A 15,547-nucleotide genomic window follows, 5' to 3' on the forward strand; every position below is an offset into this window, starting at 1 on the left:
AAATCACATTGTCTTTTTAAACAGGCAATATTCGTGTTAGTGTAAACGCGCAATTCCGTAAGTGTACACACTAAGTTTCTACCAACCACTTTAAGCTTAACCTCACATGAATTGCACCCACAACCGTATTTTACTTCAGTAATTCAATATGGACAAACAGGTAACATTATTTTAAAAATCACAATTTACCTTTTCAACACCAAGCTACATTCCAACTCTTAATGACATGCGCTACAAGATTGCTATTCTGACAGTGGTTCCATTCTAAATCTTATAAATTATAACTCCTAGAAAATGAGGAACCACCTGTTAACTGGATATAACTGCATTATGGTAGGGTTTTAAACTTGTTTTTGTAGAGCAGGTACAAAGGGAAATGCTTACGAACACTTCCCTATGTTTTTAAATTAGCAAGCCACACCATGAAAGTGCGCTTTAAAGTCCAGTCATTTATTTTAGTATTAATACACGACTTTTGCCCTCATTCTAAATATTTTTCTGTTAATAAAAACTGTGCTGTTCAAATAATATATTTTGTAATGTCATGACTTTAGTACTTCTCAATGTATTTCAAAGTGTACCAAAATGGTGTAAATGTGTCAATTTCTGAAGAATTCTATGCAAATAAATAACACTACTTTTCATGGATTAATAACCATCTTTATTCTTTAGAATTAGTATTTTTATCCTGTGCATTCATCACGTTCATAGAAAGTTAAACACTTTTCCACATTGTCTGTCGATCAACAACTGACATGATTTTTTCACTGAAGCAATTCCAGGAAAAGTGGTGACCAGCACAGATGTAGCATTTAAGATGCCAACTCTCTTTGGCATATTTCTCTCCATGCTGCTACTGTACGCTTTTGGCAATTGAAATGAGGATGTCCATCTGCATGCCAGAGCTGACAGCAAGCTGTTCAACATAATAAGACTGTGTGCTAAGGGTGTGTAATGTCCTAGTCTGTGAATTGCTATTTACTAATGACACCGCACTGGTATCCCATACTGAAGTTCACTTGCAACAGTCTGTAGATTGGTTCACCTGAGCTTGAATGAAGCTTGGATTGACAATCAGCATCAGGAAGGCCCAAGTTACGGGCCAGGATGTAGGGACCCCACCTTCCAACAACACTGACAACCTCATGCTTTGAATCAACAATTACCAGAAACCTGTCCCCTTGATGCCAAAATCAGCACCAGGATTGCCACGGTCACAGCTGCCACATCAAGTTGAAAAGTCGAGAGTGGACCAACAATGAACTAACTGATATTACAACATTCCTTGTGTACCAGGCTTGCGTTCTCAGCACCTTATTTACTGTAACAAGGCATGGACAACTCAAGTAAGCCAAAAAAAGCAGCTGAACGGCTTCTATCTCCACTGCCTCAGACGGATATTGGGTATTTCCTGGCCAGACAGAGTGCTGAACATTGGAAGTACACTAGTCTTTGCGTCCCTAGTAGCCCGGCGCAAGATCCTACTCATGTGGAAGGAGGCGAAACCCCCCGGACTGGAGGCCTGGGTAAATGATATGGCGGGGTTCATTAAACTGGAGCAGATAAAGTTTGCCCTGAGAGGATCGGCTCAAGGGTTCACCAGGCGGTGGCAGCCATTTCTCGACTACCTAGGGGAACGTTAGAGGGAAGACAGAGGGGGGGGTTAGTTTAGTTTAGGTCAAAGATAAAGGGGTTTTGTTACTTGTGTATTGTTAAAAATTTCTGTATTGTTATTGTTGCGTTTGCTTTGTAAGAGGGGAAAAATTGTTGTTTGGGAAAAAAATTTCAATAAAACATATTTTTTTTAAAAAAGGAAGTACACTAGTGTACAAGGATGCCCAACAGGTTTGTCCTCTGAGTCAGCAGTGACTCGGTTGGCTGGGTCATGTGAGCCGAATAGATGACAAGCTACATTTTTGCAGATATGTTCTATGGGAAGCTTGCGATCAGCAAGGGACCAACAGGTAGCCCACGTCTGCGATACAAGGATGCTTGCGAGTGAGACTTTAAGACTGTGAGCTGAGTTGATCCCTGGGAAGACTTCTTTGCTGACCAGAGTGCCTGGAGACAAGCAATCAGGAAGGGTTTGAAAAAAGCAGAGGACATCAGACCAGATGGTGGAAAATGGAGCACGCCAGAAGGAGAAAACATCAGTTGCCCTCAGGCCATCCCTGTTCATCTGTGTCAGTTGTAAAGGACTACCACTCATATATCGTCCTTTACAGCCACAAGAGACAATGTTCAATACAGAAGTGACATACACCCTGGGGTGCAGTCCATCGTCTTCCAAGAGATGCCATTATGATGCAAGATCTGCAGACAGTTCCTTAACCATTTCAAATGTATTGGTGGGTTCCTTAATACAAGCAATCAGTCTTAAGGATTTACTAATCCCACTTTTATACTTTGAATCAGGAGCTAAAGGCGTAGGAATAAAGTGCAAATTAACAACATCATATTGCACAAAAACAATAAAATTAAAAACTGACCTGGGATTCACAACATTCACTTATAGAAGCAACACAAAGACCATTTATATAATGAACAGCTGGATCTAAATGCAAAGAGAGGAAGAGAGCAATTGAACTGCGGCAGGAGACACCATAATGCCACCACCGGTATTGACATCAATAAAGAGTCTATTCTTCCCATTTTTCTGAGTGATCACCAGTTTAATTAAAGTTTCCATGTGCTAAACTAAAAAAGGCCTCAACATTAATCAATTACCTGCACTCCAGACCAGTCAGTGTTATTTTACAGACTCAAACTGCATTAGTAAATTAACCACTCAAGCACAAAAAAAGGATTTAGTTCTCAATCCATATGGGTTTTGATGCAGTTCTACATGTGCAATCACAGGCTGATCACATGCGGGTTGTTGTGAGTGATATACAAGGTTTCAAATGCAAGCAATTTCCACGGCTTCCTTGAAATATGGCTTTGAAATAAGGGATATGAGTAATTAGTTGATCTCCTCTAGTATCTCATTAAGAAGAATCGCCAGTACTCACACAGTGGAACATATAAAGCAACAGTTGGGAAACTTAGCTCTACGTTTGCAATTTGCAATGTGTTTTTTTTTAAAGTTCAGAACATCCAATTATGATTCCAACATAAAATAAGAAAAATTGTGAACCAGGCCATACCTAAAAGTAAGATAAATGGAACAGTAACCTGCTAAACATCTGAACAACTGCCCTCACCATCACAGCTCTCCCATATTTCAGGGCTGTCCTCAGACAAATGGGACAATTTCCAGGAGCTGTGGAAGCCATTAAAACAAGATCAGACACACCAAGTGGCAAGCTTCCAGAAACAACAACGATACGTTTGCTTTCTTCTTTAGGGAATACAACAGCAATTCTGTTGCTGAGGTTGTTGTAATATTTTAAGAATTAAACACTGAATTTAATAAGTTTAAAACTAAGCTCCTTTTGTTGCAACAAATTTCTAAGATGGGGGGGAATCTTGTGGCCTGAATACACTACTAATATTGAGCAAGTTAGGACAAAACTCTGAATTTAATATTTTCTTCATGTCCAGCTGTATAAATCTATGCTTCTGGGTACAGGGTTTGGGGCAGTGAGCGCAGGGAAATAAGGCATTTTATCGTCATCATGCCTAAAAAATTACTAAAAAATAACAAAGGTCTAATGGTAATGGGCTTTTCGACATTGAGCACCAGTAAATACCTTTCAAAATACACACACATATACACATTTTTATGACCAAAGGATATTCTAGGCAGAGAATCCTGGCGCTGGCTCCCTCTGCAGTACTTTGCTGACAGTCCTCAGAGTGAGTGGTAGTGAAGCGTTGGTATCTTTGTACCACCTTGGGTTGGCAATGTCCGCAGAGGGTCCCAGTATCAGCTGAGCTACATTTGGAGCTTTCAACAGATTGTTCAGCTCATTGGCACGGGCCAGGATTTCCTGAATATCGTCCTCACTGTACAGGGAGGAAATCAAAGCACTCCGAACAAATGGCCTCATCTTGGATAGGGACAGAGAGACCCTAAAGAGAAAAAAAAATGGATTTTCAGAAGAGAGTTTCTCAGTAATTCCACTTATTATGCAAAGGTTTACTGACAAATGAAGATTTCAGGACAAATTGTCTAAAAACCATCCCTTTCATGTTTTTCTTAACCACTGTTGAAACTAGAGAGATGGAACATTTGATAGAAACAGGTACAAGGAGAAATTGCTGTATAAAGAATGGGGGTGGAAATTCTTTAATTACAAGGCTCACTATCCGAAATTCTATCAAGAAATCAAACTTCAATACATTCTCACAATATTATTTATTGGATTTAATTTCCTGCTTTTTGCTTCTTTGAGCGGAAATTGTGAGGCGGAGAAATGAATCAAAATGGAATCCACAAACAATGTGTAAGCTGATAATCAGAGTATACATTATACCAGGATCATGGCTGGGCCTCTTCTGCTGATGACATAGGTCAGTATTTAGAGACAGGTCAGCATTGTCTGAGAAAAAGTGTTCACCGATGGAGAAATTAGTAAATGATAATATGCCTCCTACATAAGATGTAGGAGCCGAAGTAGGCCATTCAGCTCATCGTGTCTGCTCCATCATTTAATGAGGTCATGACTGATCTGAAATGACAATCCTCAACTCCATTTTCCCGTCTTATCCCCATAACCCTTGATTCCCTCATTGATTAAAAATTTATCTCAGCCTTGAGTATACCTACCCATCCAGCCTCTACAGCCCTCTGGGGTAAAGAATTCCACAGATTCACTACCCTCAGAGAAGAAATTCCTCCACATCTCTGTCTTAAATGGGTGACCCCTTACTCTCAGATTATGCCCTCTGGTCCTAGACTCTTTCACAAGGGGAAACAACCGCTCAGCATCTACCCTGTCAAGCCCCCTGAGAATCCTATTATGTCTCAATAAGGTCACCTCACATTCTTCTCAACTTCCAACCTACTCAACCTCTCCTTAGAAGAACATCCCTCCGAAGAAAATTCCTCTTAAGAAAACCCCTCCATACCTGGGATCAACCTCATGAACCTTCTCTGGACTGCCCCAATGCCAGTATATCATTCCTTAGATAAGGGGACCAAAACGGTTCACAGTATTCCAGGTGTTGTCTAACCATTGTTAGTTTTACTAACAATTAGTCTAACCATTGGCCTTGCATAGTTTTAAGACTTCCCTATTTTTATTTTTTGTAATAATAATCTTTATTGTCACAAGTAGGCTTACATTAACACTGCAATTAAGTTACTGTGAAAAGCTCCTAGTCACCACATTCCGGCACCTGTTCGGGTACACTGAGGGAGAATTCAGAATGTCCAAATTACCCAACCGCACATCTTTCGGGACTTGTAGGAGGAAACCAGAGCAAACGGAGGAAACCCACGCAGACACAGGGAGAACATGCAGACTCCACATAGACAGTGACCTAAGCCGGGAATCGAACCTGGGACCCTGGTGCTGTGAAGCAACAGTGCCACAGTGCTGCCCCCATATCCTGCGAAAGAAAGGCCAGCATTCCATTTGCTCTCCCTATTATCTGTTGAACTTGCATGCTAGCATTTTGTGATTTATGCACGAGGATACATACACTATTTCTTCAGTACAATTTGTCAATTTTGCTCATGCTTGATTACTGATTACATCATGGAAGCAGGTTGTGCTGCTCCCCCCGCAGACTCAACCTGCCACTTAGAATTATAAAACTACACAGTATAAAAGAGGCCATTCATTGTGCCTATGCCAGCTCTTTGAAAGTTATTCATGTAGTCCCACTCCCCTGCTCTTTTCCCAGGGTCCTGAACTTTTTACTCCCTTCAAGTATTTTAAACTTACTACTGAATCTGCTTCCACTATCCTTTCAGGCAATGCACAACAACTCACAATATTTTTTAAAATCTCCTCATCTCCCCTCTATTTCTTTTGCCAGTTATTTTAAATCTGTGTGCTCTGGTGACTAACCCTCCTGCTAGTGGAAACAGTGGGCTGGATTCTCCGATTTTCAGGCAATGGCCTGACTGGGAAAGGTGGTATTTTACAACCGCAAATGGTCACTGATCCTCCGTTGGATTGGAAGCTAGCAAGCAGGCAGCAGAGAGCACCCGGCTCCAGCTGCCGATGTGACTGGAGAATTTCTGGGTCCGTGACTGTGCATGCGCACGGCGGCTTGGCGCCGGCCGTGCGCGGACTTGGCCTGCCAAATACTGTACCCCTTTGGCCAGGCTCGCCACCCTCCAGTGGCGTCCTGAGGCCGTCGATAAGGCATGCTCTAGAGTACGACGCTTTGGAGGGGGCGGAGCATCGCAAAAGCAGCACCGCCCCCGATTTCGTCGCAAACGGGGATTCTCCGGCAGATCGCCGAATGCAATTTCAGCATCGGAGACCAGAGAATCCCGCTCAGTTTCTGCTATTTACTCCATTAAAACCTGATAACATTTTGAAAATGATTGGATTGTGCTTGTCAATTAATTGTCAATTCTCAGTGGCGGCACTGTGGCACAATGGTTAGCACTTCTGCCTCACAACCCCTGGGATTGTGTTTGGTTCCAGCCTTGGGTGACTGTGCGGAGTTTGCATGTTCTCCCAGTGTCTGCGTGGGTTTCCTCCTGGTGCTCCAGTTTCCTCCCACAGTCCAAAGATATGCAAGTTAGAGGTTAGGTGGATTGGCCATGCCAAATTGCCCCTTAGTGTCCAAAGGTTAAGTGTGGGTATGGGGATAGGGCAGGAGAGTGGGCCTAGGCAGGGTACTCTTTTGAATGGTCGGTGCAAACCCGATGAGCCGATTGGCCTCCTTCTGCACTGTAGGGATTTTATGAGTCAACAGTTGTAAGAGAGGATGGCCTCATCTCTCCTACCAGCCCTTTAGATATATTATTGAAATAAACAGAGTACCTTGGAATCAGATCCTGGCTGCGAGATGCCAATTTTGCCAGTGTGGTCATGAGAACAGTGATAACCCATGGTGAGTACTTAGGGACACAGGCAGAGGCTCGAAGCTGGGTGATCTCAAAAAGCAATGCTTCCAGAGTTTCGAAGAACTTGGTGATTAGTTCAACCGTGCAGCGTTTATCATATGACAAGGACATGTACTCCCCGACAGCCCACACCTGAAAGCACAAAACTATTGCTCAGTTTACATACTTGGCATTAATGCAACAACTCTTCACTGACAAAAAAGTGGCCGCTTGTTTGAACACCTTTTAAATGGCCCAGGATTTCCTAATCAAACAAACCACAAAGCTTACTACATATTACTATGTTATATAAAACTATGTACATATGTTTAGAGTTATTTTTATATCAGACAACTGCTTTATATTTATATTTATACTATATATATTTATTAAAGGCATTTTGCACATGTACATGCAAATATCAGAAGGAATATCAACAGGAAGAGAACACAGGCTCTCAAAATCCCCCGATACTAACACTCCAACAACAACTGCTTTTAACTTTACAAGTGACTATGCTTCAAAGTGCTGTTACTTGAGTGATTGTAAAGCACCCGTTCCTCTTCAATGGTTTCACCATTTTAAAACCATTTATTCTGTCATTGACTGCATGCTACTGGCCAGGCCAGCATTTATCGTCCATCCCCAATTGTCCTCGAGAAGATGATGGTGAGCCGCCTTCTTGAACCACTGCAGGCCATCTGGTTTGACTGTTCTTCACCAGTATGGTTCAACTGAGTGGCTTGTTAGGCCATTTCAAAGTCAACCACATTGTTGTGGAATCACATGTAAGCCAGACTGGGCAAGCAGTTTTCCTTCCCTAAAAGACACTGGTGAACCAGCCAGGTATGAATGATAATCGCTGATAGACTCACGGTCACCATGACAAGCTTTCAACTGAAGATGAATTAATTAATGTAAATGTAAATTCCACCAGTGTTACCGTGTGGGATTTGATCCCGTGTCCCCACAGCATTCACCCAGACCTCTGGATTACTAGACCAGTGGCATTACCACCCCACTACTGTCTCCCTTTGCATCACTATGAAATTCTGGACAGCAATCAAAAATGGCAACTATTGTAAATGTTCTTCTCCATAATCCAAATGCTCAGAAGCCATTTGTAACACCAGTGTTGAGATCTGCTAACCCTGCACAGAATGGGGTCTAAACATGGTACCCTCCTGATCATTACAATTCAGATACTCGCTCAATAAACGTCATCAGGAGGAGCACTAGATACTGGCAACATACACAAATTGTTGTCTAAACATACTGTAGGACAAACACTGGTCTGGAATGAGTCAATAAGCAGGGTTATCCTGTGGAATTCCTTACCACATGGGTGAAGAAGTTCTCCTTATTGATGATGTTGCAGACTGCTCCACAAAATTCCAGCAGCTCTTTGGACTGTTCTACTATGAGAGGCGGGTACTGTTTACATAACACCCTCAGCTGAGAACTGAATACTCTGGAATCGGAGAGAGAAAGAAATAAGCAATAAACAAGGTGTATGGGTAGCAATTGATCACATGCATGAAACTTTACCCGAAGTGAATGTAACTTAAAGGATTTTAACTTTGCACCAGTTTATGCCAAGTTAGTCGTAAAGTGACATTACATCAATACCTGCCATGACTCCACCGTTACCGCTCACCCTGTGCAAGTTTACTAATGTGGCACTGTGAAGATTGGTGATTGGGTTCTGGCACTACAAAGAACAAAGAAAAGTACGGCACAGGAACAGACCCTTTGGCCCTCCAAGACTACGCCAACCATGCGGTCCACCGAATCCAAAACCTTTCCACCTCCAGGGTCCATAATCCTTCTATTCCCATCCTATTCATGTATTTGTCAAGGCTCCCCTTAAACGCCACTATCGGACCTGCTTCCACCACCTCCCTCGGCAGCGAGTTCCAGGCCCTCTGTGTAAAAAACATCCCTCGCACATCTCCTCTAAACTTTTCCTCTCGCACCTTTATCTATGTCCCCTAGTAATTGACTCGGTCACCCTAGAAAAAAGCTTCTGACTATCCACTCTGCCCATGCCCCTCATAATTTTGTAGACTTCCATTAGGTCTCCCCTCAACCTCAGTCGTTCCAGTGAGAACAAACTGAGTTTATTCAACCGCTCCTCATAGCTAATGTCCTTCATACCAGGCAACATCCTGGTAAACCTCTTCTGTACCCTCTCCCAAGTTAGCTTCCACATTCTTCTGTTAGGGGTGGCGACCAGAATTGAACACTATATTCCAAGTGCGGCCTAACTAAAGTTCTATACAGCTAGAGGATGACTTGCCAATATTTATACTCAATGCCCTGGCCAATGAAGGCAAGCATGCCGTATGCCTTCTTGACTACCTTCTCCACCTGTGTTGCCACTTTCAGTGACCTGTGGACCTGTACATCCAGATCCCTCAGCCTGGCAATACTCTTAAAGGTTCTGCCATTTACTGTATATTTCCCATCTGTATTAGACCTTTCAAAATGCATTACCTCACATCTGTCCGGATTAAACTCCATCTGCCATCTCTCCTCCCAAGTCTCCAACCAATCTATATCCTGCTGTATCCTCTGACAGTCCTCATCGCTATCCGCAATTCCACCAACCTTTGTGGCGTACGCAAACTTACTAATCAGACCAGTTACATTTTCCTCCAAATCATTTATATATACTACAAACAGCAAAGGTTCCAGCACTGATCCCTGTAGAACACCACTAGTCACAGCCCTCCATTCAAAAAAGCATCCTTCCACTGCTATCCTCTGTCTTCCATGACTGAGCCAGTTCTGTATCCATCCTGCCAGCTCACCTCTGATCCCATGTAATTTCACCTTCTGTGCCAGTCTGCCATGAGGGACCTTGTCAAAGGCCTTACTGAAGTCCATGTTGACAATATCCACTCCCCTTCCTTCATCAATCATCTTCGTCACTTCCTCGAAAAACCCGATCAAGTTAGTGAGGCACGACCGCCCCTTCACAAAACCATGCTGCCGCTCGCTAATGCATCCACTTGCTTCCAAATGGGAATAAATCCTGTCTCGAACAATCCTCTCCAATAATTTCCATACCACAAACCTAAGGCTCAATGGGCTGTAATTTCCTGGATGATCCTTGCTACCCTTCTTAAACAAAGGAACAACATTAGATATTCTCCAATCCTCTGCGACCTACACTACATATAGACCAGGACACCATTACAGTTCATTGTCAGTGAGCCCGTTTCATCTTTTCACTGTGTATTGTTAGGAAAATAAAGGTAATTTTATGGGATTTATATATGTATTTGAAATAAGATATAGTTTTAAGTGGGTTTAATTTAATGTTTCTGTGTCTAGAAGGGTAAAACCTATAGTTAAGATTCATGCCCGACAAAGCCATGTATATCGGTGGTTAGCACTGTTGATTTGATTTGATTTGTTTATTGTCACGTGTACCGAGGTACAGTGAAAAGTATTTTTCTGTGAGCAGCTCAACAGATCATTAAGTACATGAAAAGAAAAGGAAATAAAAGAAAATACATAATAGGGCAACACGAGGTACACAATGTAACTACGTAAGCACCGGCATCGGATGAAACAGACAGGGTGTAGTGTTAATGAGGTCAGTCCATAAGAGGGTCGTTTAGGAGTCTGGTGACAGTGGGGAAGAAGCTGCTTTTGAGTCTGTTCGTGCGTGTTCTCAGACTTCTGTATCTCCTGCCCGATGGAAGAAGTTGGAAGAGTGAGTAAGCTGGGTGGGAGGGGTCTTTGATTATGCTGCCCGCTTTCCCCAGGCAGCGGGAGGTGTAGATGGAGTCAATGGATGGGAGGCAGGTTCGTGTGATGGACTGGGCTGTGTTCACGACTCTCTGAAGTTTCTTGCGGTCCTGGGCCGAACAGTTGCCATACCAGGCTGTGATGGAGCCAGATAGGATGCTTTCCATGGTGCATCTGTAAAGGTTGGTAAGAGTTAATGTGGACATGCCAAATTTCCTTAGTTTCCTGAGGAGGTATGGGCGCTGTTGTGCTTTCTTGGTAGTAGCGTCGACGTGGGTGGACCAGGACAGATTTTTGGTGATGTGCACCCCTAGGAATTTAAAACTGCTAACCATCTCCAGCTCAGCCCCGTTGATGCTGACAGGGGTGTGTACAGTACTTTGCTTCTTGAAATCAATGACCAGCTCTTTAGCTTTACTGGCATTGAGGGACAGATTATTGTCGCTGCACCACTCCACTAGGTTCTCTATTTCTCTCCTCGTTATTAACTCGTCGTTATTCGAGATCCGACCCACTATGGTTATGTCATCAGCAAACTTGTAGCAAACCTGCTTCACAGCGCCAGAGACCTGGGTTCAAATCCAGCCTTGGGTGACTATCTGTGTGGAGTTTACACTTTCTCACCGTGTCTGGGTACTTCGGTTTCCGTCCACAGTCCTAAGATGTGCAGGTTAGGTGGGGTTACAGGGATAGGGCAGTGAAATGGGCCTAGGTAGGTTGCTCTTTCAGAGGGTTGGTGCAGACTCAATGGGTCGAATGGCCTCCTTCGACACTGTAGGGGGTATATGTGGGGTTGGCTCAGTTCCAACGGTTTCTCTATTGTGCTCTGAGAGGGCTACGACTTGAAGAGTAAATAGTAGAAGCAAGTTGGTCACTTTCCAGAGGGAAGGGCTTTCCTTTGTTCTTAGTTGTAACTGGAACCAGAGCAGTTGGATACAGGACACTGGGGAGTGAACAGCTCTCAACTCTGGGCAGGACAAGGGAATTGCAAAGATACAAGCTTCCAAAGGGACAAGATACAATCCAGATAACCAGGGAATTGTGACAGAAAGAACGTTTAAGACATCTGATGTTAAGAGAACAGAGACTAAGGTATTGGTCAGAAGTATTGAAGGAAGAGTAAACAAAGTGTTTTGAGTTAAAAAGATAATGGCAATAACTAGATTTAAAGTGGGACAGCAGGCTTCAGAGGTAGATGAAATGTGTGGTGTAATTTTAATAGTCTGGGAATTGAGAGTCAAAGCAATTGTGAACAGTTTGTACAGCTATCAAGACAAAGAAATCCTAAAGGGGTTGGTGTAAACTCCTGGACTCGATTCACTGTTAAAAGTGGAGCGGAAGCTTTGTTTAACATTGTAATTTGGAAAACCTGGTCTGGATTTATGAATGCAACCTGCGAAAGGAAAGGAATGCATAATTATGAAAGAGGATTTTAAAGCATGTTTTGGGGAGTTTGGAAACTCGCACATGACAATCATCTGGGGGATTCTGGGAAGACATCCACAAACATTCACCTGGGATTCAGAGTGGAGAGTGTATTTGCCCACAGCCATCTGGGACTTTGTCTTAATGAGACCACTGTAGATTAGGATGCACTTTGGATGGAGGACCCAGTGTCAAAGAGCATCCAACAGAGGGCGGTAGTGAAAAGTAACTGAGGAGGATTCTGGAAGAAGTCAGCTTGCTCACTACAAGTGAGAAGGGCATCGTGGAAAACCCAGTGTCAAAGAATGGTAAAGCCCCAAACATTACATTGCTGTAGTGTTTCCATCCATCGCAAATCAAAAAAAGAGAGAGCACGGCTGTTAGATAATCGTGTGTGGCTTAGAAACAGCAGAGCTGACTTCTGGTGGCGGGGATGTGCAGAGCGGACTCAGGAAAGGTGGCTTTCCCCTCTGGAAATTTGGAATTTGGCGCATTTAGCCTGAATATAGGCCACTAAGCTAACAAAAATCCCCCCCACCCTACTCCAAGATCACCATAGACGCACAGAGATGCCCTCAAACCATCCAAGGTGCCGTGGAGACGGTAAAACTAGCAGACTCCAGGAGAGGAAAGTCGGAGCAGTGGACACGTGGAGCGAGGTAGAGCACGATCAAGCTGGAAATGATGGTGACAGTGAAAGTAGTGGTCACAGATGCCCTGGCTCTCTTCAAGAAAGCTGGAAAAAACGGAGCAGTGATTGGTGGCGCAGGAAGCAACGGTGCGGGAGCTCAAAAAGTCAATGACTGACCAAGGGGACCAAATCGCATCATTAGAAACAGAGGTGGCGACCCAGGGAACACCAAGGGAAAAGTGGAGGAACACAAAAAACAATTGTGCCACCAGAACCTCCGAATTGTGGGCCCGCTGGAAGATATCGAGGCAGAAATCCTACAGAGTACGTGGTTTGTATACTGGGCAAGCTAATCGGGGGGAGGGGGGGGGGAAACTTCCCCCAGCCCCCAGAAATAGACAGGGCCCACAGTTCAATCCGGCCAAGGCCAAAAACAGAGGAGCAACCACAGGCCTTCATTGCCAAACTACACAGGTTCCAAGATAGAGAGCAGATCCTGAACTGGGCAAGACACACGCAGTCCTGTAACCGGGAACAGCACTCAATTCGCGTGTATCAGGACATTGGGACAGACCTGACCAAATTGAATTTAACGCAGCCAAGGCATCCCCGTACAAAAGCAAGGTATAGTTCAAGATGCTCTTCCCGGCCAAGCGGTGGGTAACCTTCCAGGGTAAGGAACATTATTTTACCACACCAGCTAAAGCAGAGGAGTTCATGCGTAGGTAAGGACTGGGAAAGCAACAACAACGAGAATGAGCTTTAATGAACAATCGTGTGGGATAAAGTTGTCTCGCTTTCAAACCAATGTAAGTCCCAGGAAGTAGTGGGAGAAGCAGAAAGGTGCAGAAACAAGAGGAATGGGGGAGGGGGGTGTCAGAACACTGGTTAAGGCAAGTCACACATGGCGACATCAGGAATAAGGGCATCAAAACAGCCATCTTGGATGGCTCTCAAACAAAGCGAGGCGCCAGAGTGCAAGGGCACATCGACATGGAGAATATGGCAACAATGGCCATCTTGAAAGGCCCCCCAAAGGGAAATCCCGGGGCGCACCCGCGGGGTAAGTATGGTTGCGCTGCTTTGGGGGCGGGGGGGGGGGGGGGGAAGAGAGAGAAGAGATAGAAGCCCATCAGGATAGTCACCTGGAACGTCAGGGGACTTAACAGCCCGGTGAAACAGATCCAGAAAAGTCTGAAGACCAACATAATCTTCCTCCAAGAGACACACCTGAGGGAGAAGATCTGACCGAGGGTAAGAAAGAGCTGGGTAGGACAGACATAGAAATCGTGTTACAGGACGAGGGCTAGGGTGGGGTGGCCATACTGCTCAATAAGAGGATGGCATTCACAGCGACAAAGACGGTTACGGAACCAGGGGGATGGTATGTCATGGTTAGCGGTATCATGGAAGGAGCACCACTGGTGTCTGTAAATGTGAACGCCCCCACCTGGGATGATGCTGACTTCATAAAGAATGGCAGAAATCCCCAACATAGGCTCCCACCGACTCATTATGGGGGAGGGGCACTTTAATTGCACACAGGACCTACGGACAGATCAAACCCCCAAATCGGGGGAAAAGTCAAACATGGCGAAGGAACTAAATGCCTTTAAGCAACAGACGGGGACATGGAGGTTCACACACCCAAGGGAGAAGGAGATCTTCTCCCAGATCCAAAGGGTCTATTCAAGTATCGACTTCTTCGTATCTGGGAAATCGGTGCTTCCAGGGATAGTAGGAGGAGAGCACTCCCCAACAGTAATCCGCCATCACGCTCCACATTACCTAAATGTGAGGTTGGAGACAGGCCGGGCTCAACGCCCCTGTGAGTCTGGACACGGTCCTCCTTACCGACAAGGCTTTCTGTAAGCGGACATTGCAAGCCATCGATGGATATGTAACCTGCAACCAAAATGGGGAGGTCTCACCTCTCCACGTTCTGGGAGGCACTCAAGATGGGGATAAGAGGGGAGATTATTGCGTACAGGGCACTTAAAGGCAGGAAGGAGAGGATGGTTAAGCAACAGCTGATTGACTCCATACTGGAAGTGGATCGGCGGTACGCCATGGCCCTGACCGCGGAACTCCTGGCAGAGATGAAAAATCTACAAATGGACTTGGACCTGCACTCCACTGGGAAAGCAGTGCACCAGCTCAGCCAAACACGAGGAACATTTTACGAGCATGGTGACAAGGCCAGCCGCCTGCTGGCTCACCAGCTGAGGCAGCAGGCAACCACAAGGGAAATAGCTCAGGTGAAGGATAGGAACTGCTGACTAGTCGCAGCACCAGAGATTAACAATGCTTTTGCGACCTTCTACCAAGAGCTGTACACCTCCGAGTACCCGGAGGGAGACTCCAAGACGAAGCAGACGGACATGCCTGCCATGGAGGAGAAGGGAAATGGGGCTTGGAAGCACCATTAGAACTGAGGGAAGTCATGGAGAGCATCAAATCCATGCAGGCGGGGAAGACACAGGCTACAAAAGATTTGTGCCAGCACTGGCCCCACACCTGTGGGAGTTGTTCGCTGACTCACTATCAAGGAGGACCCGGCCACCAAAGCTGGCTCTGGCTTCAATATCGCTGATCCCCAAAAGAGACAAAGACTGTTGGAGTGTGGGTCATAATACTGACATCAAGATCCTGGTGAAGGCCCTCGTGAGGCGACTGGAGAGTTGCGTTCCAGAGGTAGTCGCGGAAGATCTGAGAGGCTTTGTCAAGAGCAGACAATCAACAGCGAACATCAGGCATCTGCTGAGTGTGATCATAACCCC

At 44.8% G+C, this 15,547-nt stretch overlaps 1 protein-coding gene across 2 annotated transcripts in view; it reads right to left on the minus strand.

Moving 5' to 3' along the window:
• Positions 1 to 638: 638 nt before the first annotated feature.
• ap5z1 (adaptor related protein complex 5 subunit zeta 1) overlaps positions 639 to 15,547 on the minus strand; it is a 96,237-nt gene continuing 81,328 nt past the window's right edge. For both annotated transcript variants that reach the window (XM_072480952.1, XM_072480953.1), the window contains exons 15-17: positions 8,291 to 8,423; positions 6,891 to 7,105; positions 639 to 4,014 (exon numbers count right to left, since the gene is read on the minus strand). In XM_072480952.1, the coding sequence (XP_072337053.1) occupies positions 3,741 to 4,014; positions 6,891 to 7,105; positions 8,291 to 8,423 (622 nt within the window). In that variant the 3' untranslated portion in view covers positions 639 to 3,740. The remainder of the gene's footprint in view (positions 4,015 to 6,890; positions 7,106 to 8,290; positions 8,424 to 15,547) is intronic.

The sequence above is a fragment of the Scyliorhinus torazame genome, chromosome 17 (genome assembly GCF_047496885.1).
Source record: "Scyliorhinus torazame isolate Kashiwa2021f chromosome 17, sScyTor2.1, whole genome shotgun sequence".
Classification (NCBI taxonomy): domain Eukaryota; kingdom Metazoa; phylum Chordata; class Chondrichthyes; order Carcharhiniformes; family Scyliorhinidae; genus Scyliorhinus; species Scyliorhinus torazame.